The sequence below is a fragment of the Mus caroli genome, chromosome 8, assembly GCF_900094665.2.
Source record: "Mus caroli chromosome 8, CAROLI_EIJ_v1.1, whole genome shotgun sequence".
NCBI classification, from domain to species: Eukaryota; Metazoa; Chordata; class Mammalia; order Rodentia; family Muridae; genus Mus; species Mus caroli.
The window spans coordinates 101,071,647-101,098,951 of NC_034577.1; the positions used below are offsets into that span (position 1 = coordinate 101,071,647).

General features: G+C 45.8%; 1 protein-coding gene across 1 annotated transcript; it reads left to right on the forward strand.

The window, feature by feature from the left end:
* The first annotated feature begins 8,854 nt into the window (after positions 1–8,854).
* On the forward strand, positions 8,855–18,456 carry Tat (tyrosine aminotransferase). The gene is made up of 12 exons (XM_021169583.2): positions 8,855–8,948; positions 9,971–10,217; positions 10,365–10,469; positions 11,154–11,221; positions 12,446–12,604; positions 13,185–13,323; positions 13,793–13,845; positions 14,694–14,846; positions 15,432–15,560; positions 16,144–16,227; positions 16,915–17,013; positions 17,367–18,456. Exons 2-12 carry the CDS (start codon positions 9,983–9,985, stop codon positions 17,505–17,507), a joined length of 1,365 nt encoding a protein of 454 aa, XP_021025242.1. The 5' UTR covers positions 8,855–8,948; positions 9,971–9,982; the 3' UTR covers positions 17,508–18,456.
* Positions 18,457–27,305: the final 8,849 nt, after the last annotated feature.

Genomic DNA, 27,305 nt, shown 5'->3' on the forward strand with positions numbered 1-27,305 from the left:
GATGGCCTAGTTGGCCATCACTGGAAAGAGAGGCCCATTGGACTTGCAAACTTTATATGCTCCAGTACAGGGGAACACCAGGGCCAAAAAGTGGGAGTGGGTGGGAGGGTATGGGGGACTTTTGGGATAGCATTGGAAATGTAAATGAGGAAAATACCTAATAAAAAGTATTTAAAAAAAAAGAAAGAAAAGTGCTCATCATAGGTGTCCAATAAAGATTTACTATATCTCATCATCAGCCACTTATTCATTCAGACATATTTTTGAGCATCTGCTGTATGCTGGACAGCAAGGCTATATCACAAAACAGTGATAAATAAATGTTCTGCTCTCATGGAATTAATATTCTATCGGGGGTAAATAAATAATAATTACAACATGTAAAATGTGTACTATATTTTTTACTGATTTAAAAATATCCATTTTTCCAGATGTTAAAACATTTGTAATTCTAGTATTCAGGAGGCCGAGGCAGAAGGTTGCAGGTTCAAGGCTAGCCTAAGCTCATTGCAAGACCTTGCTTCAGTTAAAAAAAAAAAATTCTCAGGGCTGGGGATTATGTGACTTGGTTGGTAGAATGCTTACCTAAGCATATATTAGATCCTGAGTTTGATCTTCAGTACTGCATAAAACTGGGTCTGGTGGCACCCAGGTGGTGGAGGCAGGAGGGTCAGAAGTTTAAAGTCATCTGGCTACATAGTGAGTTCCAAGACAGGTCAGCCACAACCTTATCTAAAAAAAAAAAAAAAAAATCCTCATAACTGACATTCATCTCACACTGACTGACCAGCATCTTTTCTTTTGAACAAAAATCAAAACAAAATAATAATAGACCAAGACAACAAATGTGTTAATAGCCTCTTAGTTTTGATGCTGGACAGTTGGCAGTTAGATATAGTCTCACCCACCCGCCCCCTTGCTGGAAGGTACACGGAGATGATGTGTAGGCACTTTCCTCTGGTAAAACTAATATCCTTTGAGTAACGAGACCCCAGAACCCTCTCTCTGACTTTGTTTTGCTTGTAGTCCTGTGGCAGGGAACTTGATGTCCTAGATTTGAGTAATTCACTGTGGTTTGGCCCCCATTGATGGTTCTCTCCCCTCCGTAGGTTCCACAGTGAGTCTGGATAAAGATTGTGAACTTGCATAATCGCTGGCGTTTGTTACCAGGCAGGGTAGGGAACGAGTGACCCCGAGGTTTCACTGGGGTAGGTCAGCAGCGAAACTCTGGAACATTCCATGTTTCTTGGCCAAGTGTGTGCTCCACGATTTCATACAGATCAGCCCCTGCCTTGTCTGGATGGCAGACCGGGTACCCACTAAGCCACAGGGCTGGGATGCTCACAGTTGCAGCGAGAAGCGAGAGGCGGGCTCTTAGAGCTCTGGGCTGTGATTTGTGGGTGCTCAGCAGGAAACAGATGGCGCAGGCAACCTCCTGACACTTTGACAAGAGACTCTCACTTGTGACTGTGAGAGGACTTGTCTGTGGCCTCTTGTGCTTCTGAGCAGCGACTGGGAATGTTTTCATGGAGTTCGCTTGGGGTTCGCATGCGGTCATAGACATCTTGGTCCAAAGCCAGCAACGGGCTCAGATGGGCTGGCCATCCAAGATGGCTTCTTTATGTGTTCAGCACCCCAATAGTTTTGTGTCCCCTCTTTGGCAAAACACACTTTCTTTTATCTTTAATTTTACCCTTATATTGTTTCATCTTATTAGTTCTTCCCCCCCCCCTTTATTTATATTCCCATACAGCTTGTTTCCCCGCATATGATATCCTGATTGTGGTTTCTCCTCCTTCTACCCTTCTCAGGTTTTCCCTACCTCTCCTCCTATCCAGATCCACTCCCTTTCTTTTTCTCATTAGGAAACAAACAGGCTTCTAAGGGATAATAGTGAAATATAACATAACACAAGAAAACAAGTTTGATACACTGGAATAGGACAAAATTAACAGAAGGAAGGAACACAAGAAAACGCACAAGAGACAGACACAAATACAGAGACCACTAGATCACGCACTTAGGAATCCCGCAAAAACACTAAACTGGAAGCCATAATATAGATGCAAAGGACCTGTAGGGTAAAAGGAGAGAAAAACACGAATAAAATAATAAAATACAAAAATCATAGGCCTGGCATGACACTATGAAACAAGGCACCTCCAGTGTTGAGTTGGTATCCTGTTGGCTGGGCATGCTACCCACCCCTAAGAGTAGTTTGTTTCTCCATGGAGACTCCCTTGGAGAAAACAAAAATTTTATTTGCTAGTGTTTATCAAGAGGTGATAACTTCTGGGTTAGGGATGGGGGCATGTGCCCACTTCTTTCAGCTCTAGGACCTCATCTGATGTAGACCTGTGCCGGCCCTGGGCATACTCCCAATCACGGTGAGTTCCTGTGTGCACCAGTCCTGTTGATTTAGATGGCCTCCTTTCCTGGTGTCTTCCATCTCCTCTGGCTCTTACACTCTTTCTGCTTCCTCTTCTGCAGGGTTCGTGGAGCCCTGAGGGGAGGGGTTTGATAGCGACTTTCCATTTAAGACTGGATATCCCAATGTCTGGCTGTGGGTCTCCGTATTTGTCCCATCTGCAGGAGGAAGCCTCTCTGATGAGGGCTGAGGAAGGCACTGATCTGCTTCCCTGGCTGAAGTGCACACTGGATTTCTTTCCTGAAAGCTAAGGGTACCAAGAGAGGTCTGATAATGAACTGGCCTGTGTTCAGAACACTCAGAATTACTCCTCTGGCTCGCATCTGTCAGCCCAGTCATGGTGAATTTATTCCCTGATAAAATGCGCAGGATGAGGACTGGATTGCAGATGCAGCCACAAATAAAAGAACTCGGAGTTCAGCCTGGAGACAAATGGCTGCCACAGTTATGCAAAACGCAAAACAAATAAGGTGGTGTTATTTGCTCAACTCCAGGAGCTGGGGCACCCAGCAGGCACCTCAGTCTGCAAACAGATGAAGATTTTATTTAGCGTTTAAACGTTAGAGCCCTGAAGTAGAGAGAAAAGTCACAACCTTTAAAGGGTGAGCAGCCCTTTGAAAACCCATTCCTTCAAACCATGAACAAAACAGCAGATCTTCCTTTGGTCATTTCTCTCTCTCTTATGTGCTATTTATTGCCAACCAGTGTGCATGTCCCGACTGTGGCTTATACAGAGCATCATTGTAAGACAAGAAGGACATAAATGGAGAACAAGGAATTGAGATTATAGTTCACTGAGGAAGTTAGAATGTGTATGATCCTATGCAGCCAGTACCCAAGTAATACTGGTGATTATTCCGGATGCAAAGAGAACAACGTACTTAGTGGGGGGAGATGAAAAAGGAGGGTGGATGGTTCCTGCATCAGCTGCAGAGTTAGTTGGCTATTTTTTTCTTTAAAAATATATTTTTGTTTATGTATGAGTGCGTTGCCTGAATCTTGTCTGCGCACTACATGTGTGCAGTGCTCAAGAAGGTCAGAAGAGGGCGCCAGATCCCCTGGAGCTGACGTTGCACACGGTACGGAGCTGCCAGGCGGGTGCTATGAATTGAACCAGCTGGTGCGCTGTGCCATCTCTCCAGCCCCAGTTCGTTATTTTCTTTAGGGTTTCCCTGGTTGTCTGTCTCTGTGGGGTCTACTATTCTGCTTTCCATAGGGATTGAGACGCATCTCAGCCCACTTAGCCCCTAACGAGAAGATTTCAGTTTGGAGACAGATTTTGAGGCTTGAAGTCCATCTTCCACTGACGCGTTTTGGTGTTTACCTTCGACTGAGGTGAAGGTAGCGAAGCAAAGATATCCCTCAGGACTACTGTGTACTGACTCGGCTCTTGTACAGCTTGCAGTGCTTTGCTTGAGACAACTGTCCAATTGCACCAGCAGAGGGAGGAAAGGTGTGGGAACAGACTTAGAAAATGAAGACCTCGAGGTCGAAGGTGACCTTGAAAAAGCAGACTAGCAAGAACTTCATTGTCTCAGGAAAACGTCTTATAAAATATCCCCAAATGAGACCCACGCCGAGAGAGGAAGGATATGGAATGTACGCCTGGAACAATAGACACATTTCAAAATGTTAACTATGGGAGGCAATGATTGATAATGGTTGTCTGCAGCTGGTAGAATTATTGAAGAACTTTTAAAGTTTTTTTTTTTTTTAATCTTATGTGTAAGGAGTGTTTTGCCTGTACGTATTTGAGCATACTACGTACGTGTCTGTTCTTGGAGGGTGTCAGATCGCCTGGACTGAAGTTACAGTTGGTTGTGAGCCAACTCTGTAGGTGCTGGAAACCAAATCCCCTTCCTCTGCAAGCTCTTAACAGCTGAGCCATCTCTCCAGCCGCCTGGGGGTAGAATTATTTTAAATATGCTTTTGTATGCCAGGCACGGAGGCTCGCATCTGTAAAGCCAGAACATGGGAGGTACAGGCAAAAACAGGAGGTTCAGGGTCATCATAGGATAGGCTTCATTGTGAGTCTGAGGGTCTCTACCCCCAAAGATAAGCAACAAGAACAACAGACCCAGAACAAACAACCCACTTCTCGCGGCAAAAGTGATGCCTTCCACTTAGGAAAGTTCACTAGAAGTCATTTGGCTTTTATTTTAATATTAGCTTTTACTTAAGTATTAATTCAATTTATGTGTTTTGTTTTGAGACACCCCAGACTGTAGTTTTTCAATGGAAGGACTTCCCTGTGCCTGGTGGTGTAACCTTTAGTGATTGTCAAAGCGTGTTGGGCCTTGACTCGTGGTCTAGTTTATCTGGTGTCATGGAAACTTCCTATATAGCTCTGGGTCCTCCCCCACACTCTCCCTCCCTGCCTGCTGTTTTCCCCGCTGAGGGAAAGCATCACCTACCAGAGGCAGGTAGTACCAGAACTTGTTTGCTCTGCCTGTTTCCCCTCTTACCTCTGATGTTGGCTCCCAAGCACGGCCGAAGGTGTGTCCGTGGCATTGACCTGATGATGCAGCTGCCCTGGCTCCCCTTCACTTGCTCCCTCTGCCCTGCAGTTTCTGCGTCAGCGCCAGTATTTGCAGGACCATTTGCCAAACCCTGTGCTGCCTGCTGCTCTTTGATCTGTAAACCTGAAGCCAAGCCAACAGGGTCTGCAAGCAGCTTTTCTGGAGCTCTGCAAACCGCATCCTAAACCAAGGTCTCATCTAAGGAAAAGGAAAAAAAAAAAAAGGGAGTTGTTTTCTACAGAGACAGGTGAGAGACATGCACAGATGCCTCAAAAACACAGGGGGCCAAGAAAATGTGAATGACGGCCATCTTTGATTAAATGATGGGGGGAAAGGAACAACTTTAATATTATTCTGTCAATCATTTTGAGAAACGTTTATTTTAGAAAACAGTTCTCGAAGGTTTACCCCTGGATAGGAAGGCAATTGATTAGCCTTTCTGAAAATAAAACCATTAATGAGTCTAAAAAGGTGTAGAGTTGGGGTGTGGTTGCTCACACCGGTCCTCTCAGCACCTAGGAGGCAGAGAGACAAAGATGGCGGTGAGTCGGAGGCCAGCTTGTGGTGCTTGAAATGTTCAAAACTAAAACAGAACTGTTTAAAAATTAAGACTCTGGTATAGAATATTCTAGAACCAAACATACCATAACAGATTCAGGAATATATAGAATTCCGTACAAGCTAGAGCAACTTTTTAAAGTAGTAAGGAGAGACGAGTGTGGTACACACCTTTAATCCCAGCACATGGGAGGCAAGGGCTGGCAGAGCTCTGTGAGCTTAAGGGCAGCCTGGTCTACATGGTAAATTCCAAGCCAGCCAGGGCAGCATAGTGAGGCTCTACTTAAAAACAAAATTAGCCGGGCGGTGGTGGCGCACGCCTTTAATCCCAGCACTTGGGAGGCAGAGGCAGGCGAATTTCTGAGTTCGAGGCCAGCTTGGTCTACAGAGTGAGTTCCAGGACAGCCAGGGCTACACAGAGAAACCCTGTCTCGAAAAACCAAAAAAAAAAAAAGAAAGAAAAAAAGAAAAAAAATTAGTAAGGAGAGACATTTCTAGCAATATTGAGAACAACCCAGAAAACCTTCAGTTTTTGAAAATAAAACCCATGTGTGAGTTCCTGAGATGGAAAGGGCACACTGTAGGGACCACTCAAGAAAGCACTGAGACTCCTAAAGGTGAGTTAACTCCAGAGCCCTAGGGAGAACTGTTCATGGATCAGGGTGGGGCACAGATGCCAAGCTGACAATCTGTGTGCACGGGAGGGAGGAGTTGGACCAGAGCCTCTGGAGGATCCTTGAAGTCTCTTCTCAGTGTTCTCTATCGCAGGGAGAGCTGTCAACACCTAAAGTGTGGTTCTACCTCTAGAAAACCATCCTGCAAACAACAGGAAGCCTAAGATTTACCAACCTCCATAGTACAGGACGTTCTAGCTACTTTATTTGCAATAGAAAATCTGAAAATTTCCCCATGTCCAACAAGAATAGAACAAACAAGTGCTGTGTAGCCGTCTGTCAGAAGAGAGGCTTTTGGGTGTCATGGTGTCCCTGAAATCCCAGCATTTGGGAAGTTGGGGCAGGAGGATTAAGAGTTCAAGGTCAGCTTGGGCTACATAGAGAGACCCTGTCTCAAAAAAAAAAAAGGAATAAAATTGATCTCTTTGTATGATAATAGGAAGATGTTCATATACTATATTAATATTAAAAGCAGCCATGCCATAGAACAATTTTGTTCAATAAATGTAAATCACCTAGTAATTTCAAAATTTAGAAGGAATAATTTTAAAGTCAGAGGGCATCAAAAGAGAGTGAGAAAATTAATTTAAAATTTTTAAGAGACTTACTTATTGGATTTTTGTCTGTGGATATTTTGCATGTATGTTATAATGTGCATCCTGTGTGTGTGTCTGGTTTCTATGGAAGTCCCAAGAGGGTGTTTGATCCTCTGAGACTGGAGCTATGGATAGTTGTGAGTCACCATGTGGGTGCTGGGAACCGAACCCAGGTCTTCTGGAAGGGTAGCCAGTGCTCTTAACTTCTGAGCCATCTTGCTATCCTCAGTAAAATTAGTTAAAATAATAATAATAATAATAATAATAATAACAACAACAACAACAGTTATTATTATTATTAGCTGTTCTTATTAGTGTGTGTGCTCAGCAGTCGGTTCTCTCCTTCCACAGTCGCATTTTAGGATGGAACCTAGGTCGGTGGCCAGGTTTGTTCAGCAAGTGATTTTACCGGCTGAGCAATCTCATCAGGCTTTGAAATGAGTTTTTATGGCTTTATTCAAAATGTCAAAGAATCTTTCAACGTGCAATCAGTATAAAATTAATGAGGTAGTTGGCATTCTTAACACTAAGTCTCCACAACGTGATTATATCAACGAAACATCTCACTTTAGACCAGCCACATTTCAAGGATCAAAAGTCAATCATGATTGTGGCTGCTATATGAGACCGTACAACTCTAAAGTAAGCGGAGAGGCTAGGGGTACAACTCAGTGGTGAGGCGTTTGCTTTGGTTCAATTCCCTATATCAAAAAGGGGTTTGTGGGGTTGGGGTGGGGTGGAAAGTGGCTGAAGAAGACACCCAGTGTCCTAATGTCCACAAGAAAGTCCACAGCAGGACTCTGGCAACACCTGTGTTTTATGAAGCATCTCTGCATGCCGTAGCTTTTATTGGAGGTTATAGTGATACATGTCTTTGGGCACTAGAGCTCTGTCGTGCCCAGTGTGATGTGAGCCTTGTGCATCTAAATAGTACCCAGCCTTTTCAGGCCCAAGGCAGGAAGTAGACGTTATAGGACTGCAAAGTGTGGTGATTGGAGCACTGCACATGCGCAGAGACACTGCTACGCAAATACTAGTCTAGCGCCTCTCGTGGCTGGTGCCTGTTGGGGGAGCAAGGAGCAGGTGTGGTCCAGGAATCAGAGTGTGTGTTTTAGCATAGGAGAGAGATCCTACCACTAGTGTTGTTGGTTCCATTGTTAACTTTGTGATCAGATACAAGCTGCTCTGGGAATTTCCTATTGTTTAAAGAAAAAATTAAAAACTTCAGACTTCAGATCCCCCAACTCACTGCATTCCTGAACAGTTTTGTACCCTAATGAAAATTAAGCTGCAGAGAATTTGGCTGCCTTGTTTCTTGATGGATTATTAATTTGCTCTAACTTCCCATTTTGTTCTAACTGGAGTCCAGACCTCTGTGGTATGCCAAGTAAAGGAAATCAAAGCACAGGACAAAGTAACAACGACGACGACGACGACGACGACGACGACGACGACGACAACGGCGATGATAAATGCCCACTGTTAAACGAGCGTGTAATTCTATCTGTGCTTTGAAAAATTATTAAATTATGTATGCATTTATCTCTGCATTTCTATTTATCTATCCTGATACTAACCTATTTGATGGAATTTTTAATTTTTTTTTTCCTTGGAGTGCGGTTGAATTTTTGTGGAGATTCCCATTGTCCATAGCAAATCCCACATGCAGTAGATGAATAGTCAACCAAGCTCTTATCATTGCCCATGTCCAGGAGTGAGACTGGAGTGCACAGAGAAAGCACTACCAGAAGGACCCTCATTTTAACGCATTTCTATACTGTTAACACAATAGTTTTCATAACAAAAAAGGGACAATAAAGTTAATCGCTGTCACCCCAACTGCCCTCCACAGTTTCCTGAAACAGCTCACCAAATGACCAGAAAGAGTTAACACAGAGAATTCCAGATACATGATGTGAGGACAAATCCCAGATTGGATGGTGGCCCAGGGTTGGGGTGAGAAACAGCAGCGTGAGGGGGGGCGGTCCAGGGGAGGGGCTTAGTCCTCACTGTCAACCAATAGCATAAGGGCTTCAGGCCCAACGCCCATTGGCTGAAACTATTTCAAGGGTCAGGACTGCACCTGAACTCATCATCAGTGGACTTGGTGGAGGAGCGCTCGTGGGCCTTATAGGTTTGGCTGCTTGGAGACTGCTTTGCCTGGACGAGGAAGGTAATCCCGAAGGTTCTCTGCACTGCGATTGTGATTGCGATGCTCCTGGCTTTCTTTCTGATATTCTGGCTTTTTCTGCCCAGGGCTGGGATGCTTATCTGACATGGCCTTACTTTAACTAGCATCAATATTCATCTCTCTCTCTCTCTCTCTCTCTCTGTGTGTCTCTCGCTGTCTGTCTGTCTCTCTGTCTCTGTCTCTGTCTCTGTCTCTGTCTCTCTCTCTCTCTCTCTCTGTTCCTTCTTCCTTCCCTCTCCCTCTCTCTTTCCTTAATGGTATTATGAATGAACATAGGTCCTGGCTCTACTAGTCAAGTGCTCCACTGCCTTAGTTTTACAGTTTTTGAGTTTTTGGTCTTGCCAAGCTGCCCAGGCTAAGGTACTGGGAAGACCCTTTCTTGGGGGGTGGGTCTCTGTGTGGACAGATGGTAGCCCACATGCTTTTTCTCTCAGTTTAACTCAGAGCATAGGGTTAGAGTTGCATATAGGAAATCCCACAAGGCTGAGAGCTGATCCAGCAGGAAGAGCCCTTGTCATCCAAGGGCAAGGATTAGAATTCGGATCTCTAGGATCCATGTAAAGTCAGATGTGGTGGTACACATCTGTAATGCCAGAAGGCACAGTGAGATGAGGCAGATGGTGAGGACTGCAACCTGAGGTTGTCCTCTGACGTCCACACATTTGTAGTGGAACAGGCTAGCCCTCACGGGAACATGTGCACGCACAAGTACACACCCATGCCAAAGACAAGTGGGAAAAAACAATCCTACTTGTAGTAGATAAATGTTCAATTAAATGCTCCCTGATAATTTTGAAAATGAGTCGCTCCTATATTTTCTATCTCTGCAAGACATTCTTAAACCCCACTCCTATTCATATCCAAAGCTGTCTTACAAGTGAAATCATATAAAAGCATTAGAGAGATGCATGTGTGAGGTCACCCCTGCTTAGGTCTAAACACAGCTCCCCAACTCAAAGAGCACCATCTTAGCCTTACAGGGACATTTCTTTTTTTCCCTGTAGGCTTTGTGAGCCATGGACTCCTACGTAATCCAGACGAATGTCAATGACAGCCTATCTTCAGTTCTGGATGTACGCGTTAACATTGGTGGGAGAAGCTCGGTGCAAGGGAGAATGAAGGGCAGGAAGGCCAGGTGGAATGTGAGGCCCTCTGACATGTCCAATAAAACCTTCAATCCCATCCGAGCCATCGTGGACAACATGAAGGTGAAGCCGAATCCGAACAAAACCGTGATCTCTCTGTCAATTGGTGAGTTTGGGCCACTTGACGGAGGGGTGGCATTGCCTGACAACCTCCCGCTCTCATGTGCTGCCAGGAAGAGAGGAGAGAAGATAAGACCTGAACGTGGGGATGTAAACTCTTGGTGGTTCTTTAGCTTCCCTCTTCTGTGAACAGGGGACCCTACTGTGTTTGGGAACCTGCCTACAGACCCTGAAGTGACCCAAGCCATGAAGGATGCCCTGGACTCCGGGAAGTACAATGGCTATGCCCCATCTATTGGTAAGCTTGCCCAGAGAAGCTCAGACTGCATTTTGGTCATTGCTATATAATGCAGTTTGATCTCAAACTAGCAATCCTCCTGCTGTAGTCTTTCAAGAGCTGGGATTATAGGCACCTACTATCATGCTTAACTTTTAATGTTTTTTTAAAATTAAATGTATTTATTCATGTGTGAATGAGTGTGTGTGTATTACACACACTGAGATAGAGAGAAAGAGAGAGAGAGAGAGAGAGAGAGAGAGAGAGAGAGAGAGAGAGAGAATATGAAAGAGAATCAGGCAGACAAACAGATGACAGACAGACAGATGGTGGGGGGATGAGTAAGAGTGCATGCTGAGTGGCCACGGTATGTGTGTGTGTCAGTTAAAGGACAACTGTGGAGACTGGCTGTCCCTTTCCATCATGTGTATCTTGAGGATTGAACTCAGGTCGCTAGACTTGGCAGCAAGCACCTTTACCCACTGAGCTGCCCCACTTGCTTTCTATCAAGCTTTCTAAATAGGACTCCACCCTATAATAAAACAGCACTAGGAGGTTAATTCCCTTCACACATGACTGAGCTGAATAGAATGAACTGCCCTTAAGCAAGGGTAGAGTGTGGCTGGAAGCTGCGCTGAAGCTCGGGGCACGACTGTCAATCAAGGGATGAAAACCCCCAGCTTCCTCTCCCATGTCTTGTCTCAGGCTACCTATCCAGTCGGGAGGAGGTCGCTTCCTATTACCACTGTCCTGAGGCTCCTTTGGAAGCTAAGGTGAGCCAGGGTACCAGCTCAGTGGCCTCTGAGCATGCTCCTTGCTTCTGTCCAACAGCCATGATAGTTTGGGGTGGGGGTGGGGAGCTGAGGAGAATCCTTGTGTAGCAAGTTGAGGGCTTCTTGCACAGCTGGGGTTGTTGATCAGTAATTGTGATTAATGTCACCATGGTATAAGAGGTGTCTCCTGACATGGATATACTGTTGTCCTAGAGTCTCAAAGGACCCCCAAGGTCATCCTAGATTTGATTTTCTTCCAAAGACCATTGAGAAATTCTTCACAAATAGTAAATCATTTAATTTAAAGGAATTTCTCATCAGGAGGTATTTATGCATGTCTTTACTCATATTAGGGTGCTGGGACAGAATATTTGGAGTCTCAGAGCATACTGGATTGGTGGCAGGGCTAGCCTTGAGTGCTGCCCTCCTCTCTTGTTTACCTCCTAATCTAAGAGGCATCTCTCATCTGTGTTTAGAGAAGAGTCAGGCTTCAAATCTCTGGTCAAAAGTAAATAACTAACCTGGTGGAAAACAGCCCAAGGTCAATCGAAGATCTCTCTTGAGAGTTAGTTGAGTCATAGCCAGCTTGTCCTTTTAAAAGTGATTTGCTTAATTTTGAAAAGTGGTCATCATTTTCAACAACATTTAGAGATAGCTGAGAGATGGTTAGAAGAGAGATAGACACATACATAGATGATAGATAGACAGCTGATAAAGAATAGATAGATAATAGATGATAGATTATGGATAGAAGATAGGTGATGGATAACAGATAATAAATAGATGGTAGATAGATGATGGATGATAGATAAATAAGTATCTGATAGATAGACAGTACATAAGGGATTGATGATAGATAGATGATGGATGATAGATGATAGATACATGATAGGTGATAGATGGTAGATAAATGATAGATAGATAGGTGATGGGTGATAAATAAATATATGACAGACGAAAGATGATGGGTAAGATAGATGCTGGATGGTAGATAAATAAATAGATGATAGATTATAGATAGACAAGATAGATGATAGATAGATAGATAGATAGATAGATAGATAGATAGATAGATAGATAGAGAGATAGAGAGATAGATAGATATGGTTGGGCCCAGCACAATCCTTCCCATTCCTTTGGAACGTATTAAAATAAGTTCATGAACACTTCCACCTTACACACATGATGGGCTCTCTCCCAAGTCCACCCTTTCTCTCTTCGCAGGATGTCATTCTGACGAGTGGCTGCAGTCAGGCCATTGAGCTGTGTCTAGCCGTGTTGGCCAATCCTGGACAAAACATCCTCATTCCGAGGCCCGGGTTTTCCCTCTACAGGACGTTGGCTGAGTCTATGGGGATTGAGGTCAAGCTCTACAATCTATTGGTAATCAAAAACATTTTTCACGCTTATTTTCTCTTACATGTATGGGTATGCTTGCCTGCATACCATGTATGTGCCTGCCAGAAGAGGATGTTAGAGTCCCTGGAACTGGAGCTATAGATGGTTGTGAGCCATCATGTGGATGCTGGGAATTGAACCTTGATTCTTTGCAAGGATAGCAAGTACTCTTAACCCCCGAGGCTTCACTCCAGGCCTTAACTTAACTTTCGACTCAAGTGCCCAGTTACTAACATGTAGAAAAAAAGAAATGGCCATTGTCATACAGAGGCTGGTCTGCAGATGGGAGGTTGGAACCAAAGGCAGACTTAATTCTTTTAAAACTCTTTATATTTATCTATTTTGTGTGTACGTTGGTGCAGTGAGTTTAATGTGTGCATGCAGTGGCCCGTGTGTGGAGGTCAAAGACAAATTCCTGTAGTTCTCTCTTCCCAACACGTGGCTTCCAGGGCTGGAACTCAGATCATTAGGCTTGGTGGCCCCTTATTTTGTTCTTTACACTGAATTCTTGGGCTGGATATTCCCTCTCAATTGATCAGAAACATCTTGGTCTCACTTTTCTCAGCCTGAGAAGTCTTGGGAAATTGATCTAAAACAACTGGAATCTCTGATCGACGAAAAAACAGCTTGTCTCGTGGTCAACAACCCGTCCAATCCCTGTGGCTCCGTGTTCAGTAAGCGGCACCTTCAGAAGATTTTGGCAGGTAAGTGCGGGCGACTGCCCACCCTGGGGGGATGAGAGCAGCATCCTTTAGCAGCTCCCTGAGAGGCAGAACGTCCTGGGTGTGGAATGGAGATAGAGAAAGGCCAGCACTGCCTCTAGCCGATGATGTGTCATGGGGGTCCGGGACTTGTCTAAAAGAAGGGGAAATGAGACGCACATCCCTAATCCAAAACTGGCAAGCGTTTCATTTTGGCGGATTTGGCTAAGAAGGAGTTCACCTGTGTTTGCCTTTCTCCAATACCATCCGGTGGAAGAGAGAGTTTGGAACGTGTGATTAAATGGCACACAGTTAGGGTAGACATCCTGAGAGAATATCAGAAGTGCTTAGTTCCCAACGGTACAATCCGTGATCAGGGAACACGCAGAGCACAGAGGGGCCAGGCATGAAGGAAACGATGACATATAATCTGAACTGAAAATGACTTCAGCATTGCTTTCGTTATTTTCAGTGGCTGAAAGGCAATGCGTCCCCATCTTAGCCGATGAGATCTATGGTGACATGGTAAGTCTGGCTTGGGTTAGATCATAACAGAAGTCTCAAATACCGTATTGTTTTCTGGGTCGTGGAGAGTTGCCTGATGGGACGGTCAGAAGCAGCCAGCCATTCTGTGCAGATCGTCTCAACAAGTTCATAGGCCCCTCAGCTCAGCTTTTCATTAATTAAATTATTTAATCCAAAGAGCTGGGGAAAAAGCAGAAGTTCTTGGCATTCCCTTGAGGGTAGATGCCGAGGAGGTAGGATAGATACAAAGGTTCCTGTGGATTTCTTGTTTATGACTTTTACGGATATGTGTTTTGAGTAGTTGTTGGGGAGAGGGTTTCTGAAAATGAAGCTCAGTGGTTGGGGAAATGCTCAGCGAGCATGCTGAAGTCTGGGCCTGATTCCTGGCACCAGAAATAAAAAGGAAAAGTGCAGAGGCAGAGAAGAACGATTGATAGTGTTCTAGACTTCTCTGGGAATATTGCAGATCTGTATGTGCTGTGACGCCTTCTAGTGCCCCCCTCCCCCAAAGTCTGCATTCTGTGACACAGCGGGGCCCAGGAATGTTAAATATTGGATCACGGGCCCCCCTTTTATTTTTAAATTTATAATTCCACCTATTGAAATTCCATAGTGCAAGTTTCCAGGAGTCGTAGGTACACACCACTGGACTAGTGTCATCACCCTCATGTTAGGCTTCCTTTAGTCCAGATCACACCAAATTAAATGTCTTTGGATAAGTTTCTCTGAACTATGTGGGATCCGGTCATGCCTGTAGATCCTGACCTGTCCCTCAACATCTAAGAAAAGGGATGGGAGGGAAACACGGGGTCCAGAGGAAAGCATCCCAGGACACCTCTCTTCCTCAGGTGTTTTCAGATTGCAAATATGAACCAATGGCTACCCTCAGCACCAATGTCCCCATCCTGTCCTGTGGTGGGCTGGCCAAGCGCTGGCTGGTTCCTGGCTGGAGGCTGGGCTGGATCCTTATCCATGATCGAAGAGACATTTTTGGCAATGAGGTGAGAGCAATATGGTGGAATGGTGTGAATAGTTTAGTATACGGATTCGGTTTTGAGTGCTCAGTGTTGCAGAGGATGAGGTCTCCTCTCCTTCTTAACTGATTGTGTTGTTTTCGGTGTCTGGAAATATATTGGATGAAGGTATAGATAGATATTTCTCATCCAAACCGAGTTTTCTCATATTTGGGTCTCTGGGTCTGTGAAGAGGTTCCACCTGCCTCCAATTTCAAGGCTATAAAAAGGCAAAAACAAACAAGCAAACAGACAAAAAAAAAAAAACCCACCACAGTAATGACAGCACTATTATTCATGTTTTATGAACCTATTTTTATTTTATCTTCATAACACCTTGTGAGATCATTTTAGTTAAGGAAAACAGGGTACAGAGAAGTTACATCATCTGCCCACAGTCACACTCAGGTTTGTGACAGAGAAGGACAGTAGGCCCAGGTGGTCTAATGTAAGAGGGTCACCAGGTGCCATCTTTCCTGAGGTTAAAAACCTGATAAAAAGGTTAGAATAGAGCCACACAGCACAAAGGATGCTTAAGAAAGGCTAAATTATTTGTCTCCTGGGGGATTCTAGATTCGGGATGGGCTGGTGAAGCTGAGTCAGCGGATCCTGGGCCCGTGCACCATCGTCCAAGGCGCCCTGAAGAGCATCCTTCAGCGCACCCCTCAGGAGTTCTACCAGGACACTTTAAGCTTCCTTAAGGTAAAGAGCAGCCATTCACTTGAGGACTTTGGGAGCCAGAGAACAAATCAGCAGAATTAGGAACAATAGCCCTTCATTTCTGCAGCCCTGTGCAAGAGGGCTTCCTCATCAGAAGGTGACGTGAGAGTCGTTCTCCATAGGCAGCTTCCCCCACTTCTTGTAATCCACTTCATCTTGCTAAGAACTTCAAGTGATGGGGTTCTGTCCTTGTTGGCTCTTTGTACTATAATATTAAGCCTCGGTGTGTGGCCTTCAATGAAGGTCCTACCTTCAATAATGTTTTTGTTTCTTTTTAAAAAATTGCTTTATTACATCAAACATTACATATGAAAGTCAAGGTTGGGGCTGGAGAGATGGCTCCGTGGTTAAGAGCACTGACTGCTCTTCCAGAGGTCCTGAGTTCAATTCCTAGCAACCACATGGTGGCTCACAACCATCTGATGACCTCTTCTGGTGTATCTGAAGGCAGCTACAGTGTACTCATATAAATAAATAAATAAATATTAAAAAAGAAAGAAAGTCAAGGTTTTCTTTCATTTAAAATTTGATCCTTGATTGTTTTGTTTCTCTCTGCCTTTTGTAGTCCAATGCAGACCTCTGCTATGGGGCGTTGTCTGCCATTCCTGGACTCCAGCCAGTCCGGCCATCTGGAGCCATGTACCTTATGGTAATTGTGCCTGTGTGTGTGTGCATGTGTGCATGTGCGTGTGTAGATGTGATAAAGCACAGGAGATGGCATGCCAGGATCTTCATGGGTGGTCATGCAGGGTCTGCCTCCATCTACAAAGATAAGCTAAGCGCCAGTCCCCATCATTTGAGGAATTGTCTTGTTATGAATAATCCCAGTACTTCAATTGACCTGTGTTCACAACAGCCTCTCGATAACTTCAGTGCAGTCACTCATATCATGCGCAGATACAGAGGCATGCTTTGTGGTTCATGACTAACTGTCATGCTGGTTCCTTCGGAAGTCGGGGGACCACATAGAGATTTTGTTTATCTTTAGTATCACTAATGCCACTGTGGCCCAGGGATGCTAACTGTCCTGCAGTGAGTGGGATAGAGCCCACAGAGTGAAAAATAACCAGGTCCTGATGCTAACTAAGCCTCTTTTGGAAAAAAGAGAGATGGCATTCCTCTCCCTATTTGCCCTTACCAACATCCCGGAAGGAACCCTTTAATAAATAAAATACAGATATAACCAAGTCGTCTTCCTCGAGTGCTGGTTTTCTCAGTTATGGGTGGCAAAGTTCCCAGATGGCTTCAGGGACTCCCTGGCCTCATTTCTGGCATAGGAAAGTGATCTGTATACCTCCAGTGACATGCTGGCCTTCTCTTTTTATTGTGGGTTCAGGTGGGAATTGAGATGGAGCACTTCCCAGAATTTGAGAATGACGTGGAATTCACAGAGCGGTTAATTGCGGAGCAGTCCGTCCACTGCCTCCCAGCCACGGTGAGTGCTGGTGTGGGTCTCTGCAGACATTCCCAACAGCCCCTGAAGAGCACAGAGGTCTTCGTGAGCTGTGTTTTAGCTTTATTTTCTCCCATACCAAGTATTCTCCTTCATCGTTATCCCCTCAGAACAGGAAGAAAGGTTGGAAACGCTCACTGTGGGTGGGTGGAGAGTTGTCTATTTCAAGATGAGTGAACTCAGTTGCCAGCTCAGTCCCCTCCAGTGGGGTGAAAGGACATCCCTAGTGGAATGGCATTACTCTGTCTTGCACTCTAGCGGCCTGACTAGGTTAAGGTGAGCCAGTAGGAGATTCGGTTGCCCTGGAGATAACAGGTTGTTTTTGTTTTTTTCAGTGCTTCGAGTACCCAAATTTCTTCCGGGTTGTCATCACAGTCCCCGAGGTGATGATGCTGGAGGCTTGTACCCGGATCCAGGAGTTCTGTGAACAGCACTACCACTGTGCTGAAGGCAGCCAGGAGGAGTGTGACAAATAGGCCCTCACGCATCCTCCTGAAGACATGTCCCTTGCAAAGAGGGCTGGGCTGCTCCTCTTCAGGACGACAGATGTCCCTTCTGCGAGAGGGACCTCCAAAGCACCGCATCAAGACTTGAGGATTATTTCTTCTTCCCCCAGTCACATCCAACACATGCCTGGAACCTCAGAAGCTCCCCTTATTCGGCTCTGGGGAGCGACTCATGAACCCTTTACCCCCATCTACACGCACGGACGCACGCACGCACGCACACACGCACGCACGCAGGCACGCACGGACGCACGCACGCAGGCACCATATACTTCCTTATCCCGAGGGTACCGGGTGAACAGTTTACCAAAAGGAAGCTGGAATGGGAAAAGCGAGAGCTCAGGATGAGAGAAGTAGAAGGTTGCCTCCCCCACCATTTCCTCGAGCTGACACAGGAGCGTCCTCTTCAGTCAGGTCGGAAGTCACCTCTGTTCCTGCCTCACTTCAGGAATACCTCACGCCCTGCGGTAGAGCTACACCAGAGAGAAGTCAAGGACTTGTAAAATTGGTTAACTGTATTCTAAGCGCATTGGGAAACTTGATATTTAAAGGATCCTTGATAGATTTTTTTTTTTTTTGTAAAAATTTATTTTGCGGTGCAAATAAATACCAGCTTCCTAAACCGATTAGATCTGCTTGCATCAGGTTTTCTTAAAATAGGAGCACACCTCATTGAAGGAGAAAGAAGGGACAGGAGGCCTCTCCAGAGACATTGCTGTGGACAGGACAGCAACTTCCTCCTCCTCTTCTTGTAGAATCATCGCCACTTTTGCTGTCATGTGAATATTGATTTATTAATATTTGTAATATTATCTTTTCATATATTTTCTAAGAAACATTTATATTATAAGATCTTTTATTTTGTCAAGGATATAAATTATTATTTTCTTTTTTTTTTTAAATAAAATTTTGTCAAGTATGCGTCTCTGTGATGTGTTTTCTGGGACGAGGTTTGGTCCAGTCCATTACCCACTAGGTCTCTGCCTTTGTTACTTCTTCTCATTGCTGTAGCAGAGCACCTGATGTAAGGAAGGGTTTATTCTGCCTTACAGTTTCAGGGGGTGCAGGAGGGCGGCATGAAGAGAGGAATGCTTGCTGTGCTCAGGTCATTGTCTCCTTTTTATTCATTCCGGGGCCCCAGCCCATGTCACGGTGCTGCCTACAGTTAGGATGGATGTCTCCATCTCAGTTAACACTAGAAAATCCCTCACAGGCATCTCACAGCCATTTTAGAAGGTACTTATGAAACAGATGTATATGCGTGTGTGTATGTTTATATGTATATGTTCATGGTACAGGGTTCTGCCTTTCTTCCCCAGTATTGTCTGGATGCTGACAACTCGCTGGCTCAGAGAGGAGGCGGGGCAGAGTCTGGAAAGGGGAGTCTACAGCCTGCGTTTCCTTTCAGGGAACCAGACGCAGATGCTGTCAGAACAGAGGGGGGAACCGTGGGATCTGGGACAAATGCTGTGGTTTCCAGTCTCCTCTCTGGGGACCCAGATGCCACCAGTATACTACTGGGAGAGGAAGTCAGGGACAGGTATCCCTGATTCACCTTTCCCCTGGTTCTGCATGCCAGGCAGAAAGGGGAGGGAGAACCTGCAATGACTGGGATCTGGTCTGATTGGGAGCAGATGCTGAGTATCAGAGAGGCTGGAGAAGAGAAAGCCTTCTTAGGGAATCTTGGGCATGGCTCTTTTAGGTGAAGGGCTTTTCTGTGGCAATCTTTAATGACGCAGCTCTCTGAGATAATCTGTGCTTGGTCATATTGCTTGATTGGGGGTGGGTATGGATCCATACACTTTATTTGGGTGAACCAGAGATTAAGTACCTCTTGGGCGAAGGGCGTGAGAATCCCCAGGAAATGAAGGTCACTGGCTAAAGGCTCAAGGCTATCTAGATAACCTCATTAACATGGCGAAGAGGAGTCACTTTATGCTATGTGACTGACTGCCCGTGGTCCTCTCTGTTGGCTGTCGTGGTTACATGTCCAGAGCAGGTACAGAGACAGATGGGGAATGGCTCTACTCTTGCTTTTCTCAAATCTCCAAGATTCCCCAGGGTTTGAGCTTACTCAACCTTAGCAGTTCTTCTGCCTGTCTGTTAGCATCATTCCACACACCCTATCTATGTATCGATGTCTACATGTATCTTCACACTTTCAATATCCTGGCTTTGAAACCTTCAGTACCAGTCACCTACCCTTACCTAACTCCTGTAGCTACTCAGTGGAACTACTTTCATTTGGCCTAGGGAGAAGAGGTCAGCACTTGGTCTGCAAACCTTCTGCCCTGCAGTTGCCTCTTTACGACTTTCCCTCAACGCTTCTCTTTAGAGAAGGGCAGGAGAAATCTTACAAGGTTGGCCGGGGGCTGTACTAGATCATCACCATCTGGAGCTGGCTCACCGAGGCGGGTTTTCTCAATTAGAAGAGGCATTTAGGGTCTCAATCCTGCTGGTCACAACCAAAGAATTATCCTACCCCCCCAAAAAAAAAGTGCCAAAAGTCCCTTCTAACCTGTGTTTCAGTTCAGTGAGCTGCCAGATATTTTATGCCTTAAATTTCCCTGTCATACCCATAATAAAGGAAGATATAATGATTAAAATGATAAAAATGTTCATTTCCTGTGTGCCACCAGAGCAGACCTTTTCCAAAAACGTCTGGCTCCCCTTTTCCTGTCTCCTGCCTCCCAAAATAAATAGGAAGGTGGTACTTTTTCAAAAGGCTCTTAGCTTCCCCTGCACAGATAATTCCACCTGGCATTACTAACAGAATTCTGCCCAGACCCTGTAACTCTACAGTTTCTCTGGTGTCTACACCAGATGCACAGTCAGACATCTTGGGGGAGGTGGCTGGGGTGCAGCTCAGTGGTACAGCACTTGGGTAGTAGGTACAAGTGTCTGGGTTCATCCCTACCATGGTGGTGGGGGTGGGAGAAGTGAGGGGTCGGGGGAAAGTGGAGGTGGGTGGCAAGGGACGTGTGCACACTGGACAAATTCCAAACCACACGTATAAACATCCCGTGCTTGATACAAAGGACCTGTCCTTCAGCCATCCGATTTCTTCTCCGGTGAGGAAATGAGTGTTTAGCTGTCCACACTTCAACAATGTTCTGAGCAGTTGGAAGTGGCTGTGTATGCATAGGTAGGCACCGTTTCCCTGTTAAAAGCCAGATAACTTTACAGTTCTGCGCTCTATCTAGGTCGAAATAGGGGTGACATATATCTGAAGTGGTCATTAAGTCCTGGGTGACTCTAAAAACTCTTCCCTGTCCCTAACTTTCCGAAAAATGCTTTTCTATCAGTGTCCGAGTCTCCGAATAAAAGCTGGAGACAAGGGCTGTAAAGCTGTGGATTCACCTTGCTAGGTCTGAGCACAGCCAGCCCGCGGCCAAGCCTGTTCGATGAGACGGCACAGTATTCACACTTCACACAGGTTCTAAACGCCCTAGCAACTGCACATGCGCAGATGAACGACCCCCCCCCCCCCATGGGGCTGGGCTAAGGGCCACAAGAGGTGCAGGTGAGCAAATTTTGACAGCAGCTCCGTTTTTTCTCCATTTTGTTACACCTTCAGTTTGAACTTGCCCCCCCCCCCCCTTGTGTGAGATTCTCTTCCTCGTGTGTGCCTTCAGATTCCAAGCACTTGACACATCATCTCTGGGCATCATAAAAACCTGCTGAGCGTCCCCAGGTCTAGGTCAGTCCCGGAAGCTGAGGCAGAGTAGGTTCTTAGCTGGTGTCAAAAATATGGTCCTTTGGAATGTTTCTCAAAGAATCGCGCCCTTCGCGGTCCTACATTCCTGCTGCTGGAAAACCGAATCGGCTCCAATGGTCTTGTGACAACTGGACAGGAGTGTAGAGACCAGGGGAGACTTGAACCAGCAACGTGTTGACTGTGATGGAGAGCAGCCAGCATGAAATAAAGGGAACTTTAATTTTTATAGACGCGGTAGAGAAGGAAACAGGTTGGGAGCAACAAGAGGGGGCCTCCACAGAGTGAAGAAGAAAAGGTTGGGGGGAAAAAAGGAAAGATGTTGACTCACATGAAATGCACCCGGGTGTGCGGTTAAATGGGGAACTTAAGGGAGGGTTGCTCTCCAAGTTTCCGGTGGAGGCTGGGAGACAGGACGCTGGAGTCAGACATTGTCTGGAGCAAGCAGTAAATTCTTTGGGCAGCTAGGGCGGTGAGTTTGGTTTGTTGAAAACTGTGTTCCTGCTTGGTTCAAGTCTTGTTGAAGCCATTAATAGTGGAGCTTTCTCCACTATTTGCTCAGGGAACCCTGGCAAGAGTTTGGTTAAGGAGAGACTCTGCCAGCTCCATGCCTTCTGGGTACTACTGAGGACTGATTGCAAGTACCTGTACTCTAAGGTTGAATAGTCTCACGGGGTACTCTTTCTGACTATAAACAATCTAAACACGCTTGCAAACACATCACTGTAAGAGTGTGAGGTTAGACTCCAGCCTCTGCTCAGGTCACACATCTGCTGCAGCCTCCTCGGCCCCTTTCACAGATACACACAGGCACCCTCCTGAGACATGGCCTGCAAGTTCCCACCCAGAGCCCAGTGCCTGGATACCTCCCCTGGGAAGAGGCTTTAACATCAAAGAGAGTCCTGGCTTGTGGGACACATCCTTCTACCCATGGGCAGAGGTTGGAAGAATTAATATTAAGATGTTCATAGGATCCAAAAGGAGCTACAGATCCACAGTAACCCTCATCCAAATCACATGGACTTGTTTCAGTCTAAAAAGTACCTAATTCACTGTTAAAGCAGTCGTACAAATGCACTGTAGCCAAAAGGGAGGGGGGACAACTCGGATTTCCACTAATGGAACTACAATAAAATTATGTAATAGTATAGTATTTAAAAGTACAAGGGGGCACCTGGAGAGATGGCTCAGCAGTTAAGACGAGCACTGGTTGGTTGCGTTTCCAGTGGAGCCCAGTTCAATCCCTAGCACCCACGTGGCAGCTCACAACCACCTGTAATTCCAGAGGATCCAGCGCCCTCTGCTGGCCTCCACGGGCACCGCTTACCCACCGCTTACCTATACGTGGTTCACGGAAATACACGGAGGCAAAGACACTTCTATGTATATTTAAAAATTAAAGTAAATCCTAAAAAAAAAAAAAATTCACAGCGGAAAGGAATAAAGTAGCAACGCACGCCTCAGTATTGTTGGACCTCGAGAATATTAGGCCGAGTGAAAGACGCCAATCAAAAATAACGCGCGCGCGTGTGCGTGTGCGTGTGTGTGTGTGTGTGTGTGTGTGTGTGTGTGTGTGTGTGATTCTGCTGATAGCAAATAGCTAGGAGGCAAACTTTCGGAGCCTGAAGCATGATCCGCTGGCTGCCTGAGGCTGGGAGTGAGGGTCAGGGTAGGAAAATGGAGTGTTTGCCGGTGTGTACAGAGTGTGTGTTGGGGTGAGGGGTGTGGACTAAATTGATCATGGCGCTGCTTGCAGAACCCTTAAAATACTAAGAACACAGTGTTAGTTGAGCTATATGGTACGAGGCTACATCTCCACGACACTTTCAAAAAAAGGCAGAAGGGAGCGAGACCTTTGGAAGCCCAACTGGAATATGTATTGGCATTTAAAGGAAGTTCACGCTGTTTTTAATTAGCTTTGCTTTGAGACAAAGTCTTCCTGTGTTCTTCAGGCTGGCCTCAAACCTCGGATCCTCACCATGCTGAGATTCCAGGTCCCCACCACCATGCCCAGGTAGAAAAGTCCAACATTCAAAAGAAAAGAAAAACAAAATAAAACCAAAACCAAAACTCTGCAAAATGACCAGTTTCCATTTATACGCTCACAATGGAAATCGGATTTCTTGTGGAGAGTGTGACATTATTTCACTGGTTGCTCTTCCAGGGAACCCAGGTTCAATTCCTAACACCCACATGGCAGCTCACAGCCGTCTGTAATTGCTTTAGCATTCTGAAAGGGAAAACACTTTATCTCTCTTAAAGAAAAAGATACGTGTATTTTATGTGTGTGCATGGGAGGTGACATACATGATGTGGTACAAGTCAGAGGACGCTGGCAGGAATCTGCTCTGTCCACCCTGTGAGAGCGCTGGGTTCAAGTCAGGAGCCCAGGTGTGGGGGAGGTGCTTTCACCTGCAGAGCCACCTGGAAGGCCTGATTTTTTTTTTTTTTTTTTTTTTTTTAAGGCCACGCTTCCAGGAATTGGTTTGGGAAGAACAGGATGTAGTGACCTTGCTGTCACTGGCTCATCTCAGGGTACAAAGGGCTTATTTTTTTTCCTGACTCGGGCATTTCATAATGGAAGCAGGGCAAATGTTAACTGGGCTTCAACACTTCAGCTCTCTCATTAGACAGTCCTAGGAAAACAAGTGGAACTTCTGTTAGAGCGGAATGAGCGTGTATGCCAGATGAGTTTGCTGTCTTTGGATCTTGAATTGTTCATTCTGAAACATAAATAAAACCGAAAACGAGAATGCAATCCACACTAATGTGCTAACTCATTTCAGGATTCCAGCGCTTTGCCATATTGGTCCTTTCTTCTTTTCTTCCTGTTTTCTTTGCTGAGGTATTATAAAGCAATTCCTAGACATCACCTTTCCCTCCAAACACTTCAGTAAATATCTAAAACTATTATTTCTAGGCAGTCATGATAGTGATTTCCTGAAATCACAGCACCTAGAAGGCTAAGGCAGGAGGATGGCTGTGAACTAGGTGGCTAACCTGAGCTATGTAGTGAGTTCAAGTCAGCCTGGGATACACAGCAAAATCTTATGTAGACAAACACACACACACACACACACACACACCACCAAACCTAATTTTCCCTTCCTTCCTTCTTTCTGTCCATCCATCCGTCTGTCTATCTGTCCATCAGTCCCTCCTTTTTCTCTTTCTCTGTGTGTGTGTGTGGGTGCCAGAAGACAGCCGTGGGCACTCTTTCTCAGGCACTGTTCACCTTATTTTCCAAGGCAGGGCCTTGCATTGGCCAGGAACTCACCAAGAAAGCTAGGTAGGTGAGAGGCTCTGCCTCCCCAAGTGCTAGGATTACAATAATTGCCACAGTGCCTGATGTTTTAAAAAATGGGTTCTGAGGATTACGTGTGTGTGTGTGTGTGGTGTGTGGTGGTGGTGTGTGTGTGGTGTGTGGTGTGTGGTGTGTGTGTGAGCAAGTGCATCCCACATGTCTGTGGGTACCCCTGGAGGCAAGAAGATCCCCAGAAGCTGGAGTTTCAGGAAGCATGCATGTCTGAAACAGATGCTAGAGATTTAACTCAGGCCCTGTGCTCTGAGCCACTGAGCCATCTCTCCAGTCCTGTGTTTGTTTTGATACAAGATCTTACTAGGTAGCTTAGGCTGACTTGGAACTCACAGAAGTTCTCCTGCCTCAGCCTACTGGCGTTGGAATTATGGATGTAAACCATCATACATGGCCGAGAGTTCTCTTTTGAGCCCATCTTGTCATTCAAGGTTAACCTTTGGATGGGATTGGATTTATTCAGGCTTTTAAACTCCTAACTTTACCTGGGTCTAAGCTTTCTTTCCTAGGGCTGAACTGCACACTAGTTGGCTACTGCAACATTTCAAGCATATTTTTATTCTTGTTTCTGTTCCTTGAGAGATTATCTTTCTGCCCTTTGAGACTGTAGCAAATCTGAAAATACTTGCTGGTTAAAAAAAAATTTTTTTTTTTTCAGCAGGGCAGTGTTAACCTTTAATCCCAGCACTTGGGAAGCAGAGGCAGGCAGATTTCTGAGTTCGAGGCCAGCCTGGTCTACAGAGTGAGTTCCAGGACAGCCAGGGCTACACAAAGAAACTCTGTCTCGAAAGAAACAAAAGAAGAAAAAAATTTTTTCTTACATCTATTTATGTGTGGTGTGGGAGGGGAGTGGTGCACAGACGCAGGCCAGAGGACAACGGACTAGAACGAGTTCTCTCCTTCCACCGGCGGGTCTCAGGCATTGAACCCGGTTATCAGGCATGGCGGTGGGCATCTTTGCCCACGGGTCCAGTCGTTGGCTTTGATCTGGCTTTCCTAGCTGTGTGTTTTGAATCTTAGAGGGTGTCAGGTTATTTGTTTCCATGGCTGTGTTGCCATGGAAACCCCACAGCCTGCTGCTCCCTTTCTCTACCCCAGAATCTCCAGCCGAGGCAGATGACATTTTAATGTTCTGACCACACCGCTGTGGCAGTCAGCTTGAAACTGCTTGTTTATAGTGTAGAATCTGACTGACCTTCTTCCAGGGCTCCCCCTCCCTGCTCTAAGTCCCCTCCTTTGAAACACTTTATGACCCCTTTCTCTAGTCTGTCTTTCATTTTCTTTGGGCCTTAACCTGTGGGAGATTGCAATATCTCTCAGCACACCCTCATAGGCCAGCATCCTAACCTCATAGCCTGTCTCCTGTTGTGAACATACGGAGCTATGGTGGGTGAGGCAAACTCTTCACCCGACCCCTCCACTACTCATTTCAGCGTTTCTATAGCAACTGCTGTGTTTGCCTGAAGAACCACCGAGTCCCAGGGGTTCTGCCTCATCCACAGGCTGACGCCTCTCAAATATCTATCTCCAGGCTAGACCGCTCTCCTGAATTTCTGACCTGCACAGCTGACTGTCTCCCAGTCCTCCACGTGGAGATTTCAGAAAGCATCCGCAGGCTATGGGTTCTGAGGTCCCACTCACAATGGAGCCGCTCACGTCCAGTTTTCTTCCGGTGAACCCTCCCCTTCTCAGGGATTGGCCAGCACCCCAGAATCCTCCCTGTTTTCAAGTCAAGCCTCCCAAGTATCCCTTAGATCCGGCCCCTCCTCCCCTGTTCACCAATGTCCGAGTTCTCCACACCCTCTTAACTGGCTTCACCATATCTGGCCCATCTACCTTTAACCTCGGGATAATCTGAACAAAAACCACAATGATGTAAAACCCAAACCCAACTGTGTTAGGTTTCTAATGTCCTTATTAACTTCCGGTTGGTATTAGGGACATGCAGAGGATAGAGCCAGCTCTCTCCTTCTACCATGCAGGTTCCAGGGACCGAACTCAAGTCACCCATCAAGTATGACAGCGAACTTTGTTGCCAGCTGAGCCACCTCACGGGCCTGCTTCACTTATTTTTAAGGGCAGGGTGTTCTGGTTAAATTTTTGTGAAACAAACACAAAACTCATTGGACACAAACCTAGACATATCTGGGGAGGGATGGTCTCAGGCAAGGCATGGGGCATGCTTGTGGGCATTTTCTTTAATATATTTTTTAAGATTTATTTATTTTATTTTATGTGTATAAATGTCTTGCCTGCATGTATGTAAGTGTACCACATGACTGGTTGATTGTTCCTTCAGGAGTCAGAAGAGGGTGTTGGGTCCCCTAGAACCAGAGTCACAGATCGTTGTGAGCCACCATGTGAAGACGTGAACCAGGGTCCTCTATAAAAACATCATGTGCTTTTTAAAATACAGGGTTTCTCTCTGTGTAGCCCTGGTTGTCTTAGAACTCTCTACGTAGTCCACGCTGGTTTTGAACTCACAGAGACCCACCTGTCTCTGCCTCACAAGGACTGGATTAAAGGTGTGCGCCACCATGATCCAAAACAAAGTGCTCTTGATTGCCCAGCCATCTCTTAAGGTTGATGTGGGAAAGGCCAACCCACTGTAATGGCGTCACCCTGGCCAGGGATCCTGCGTGGTGTAAGGAAGCCAGCTGTGCAAATGGCAAACGGTAGAGAACAATCGAAAAAGCGGAAGTTCTCCACGCTGGCTGCCTCTGCTCCTGCGTGAGTC

What these genes read in the sequence shown, in the direction of transcription:
- Tat (XM_021169583.2), top strand. Translation starts at nt 9,983, where the DNA reads ATGGACTCCTACGTAATCCAGACGAATGTCAATGACAGCCTATCTTCA. An exon ending in CCTTCAGAAGATTTTGGCAG is followed by an intron (nt 13,324 to 13,792) that starts GTAAGTGCGGGC and finishes CGTTATTTTCAG; the next exon opens with TGGCTGAAAGGCAATGCGTC. An exon ending in CTGGAGCCATGTACCTTATG is followed by an intron (nt 16,228 to 16,914) that starts GTAATTGTGCCT and finishes TTGTGGGTTCAG; the next exon opens with GTGGGAATTGAGATGGAGCA.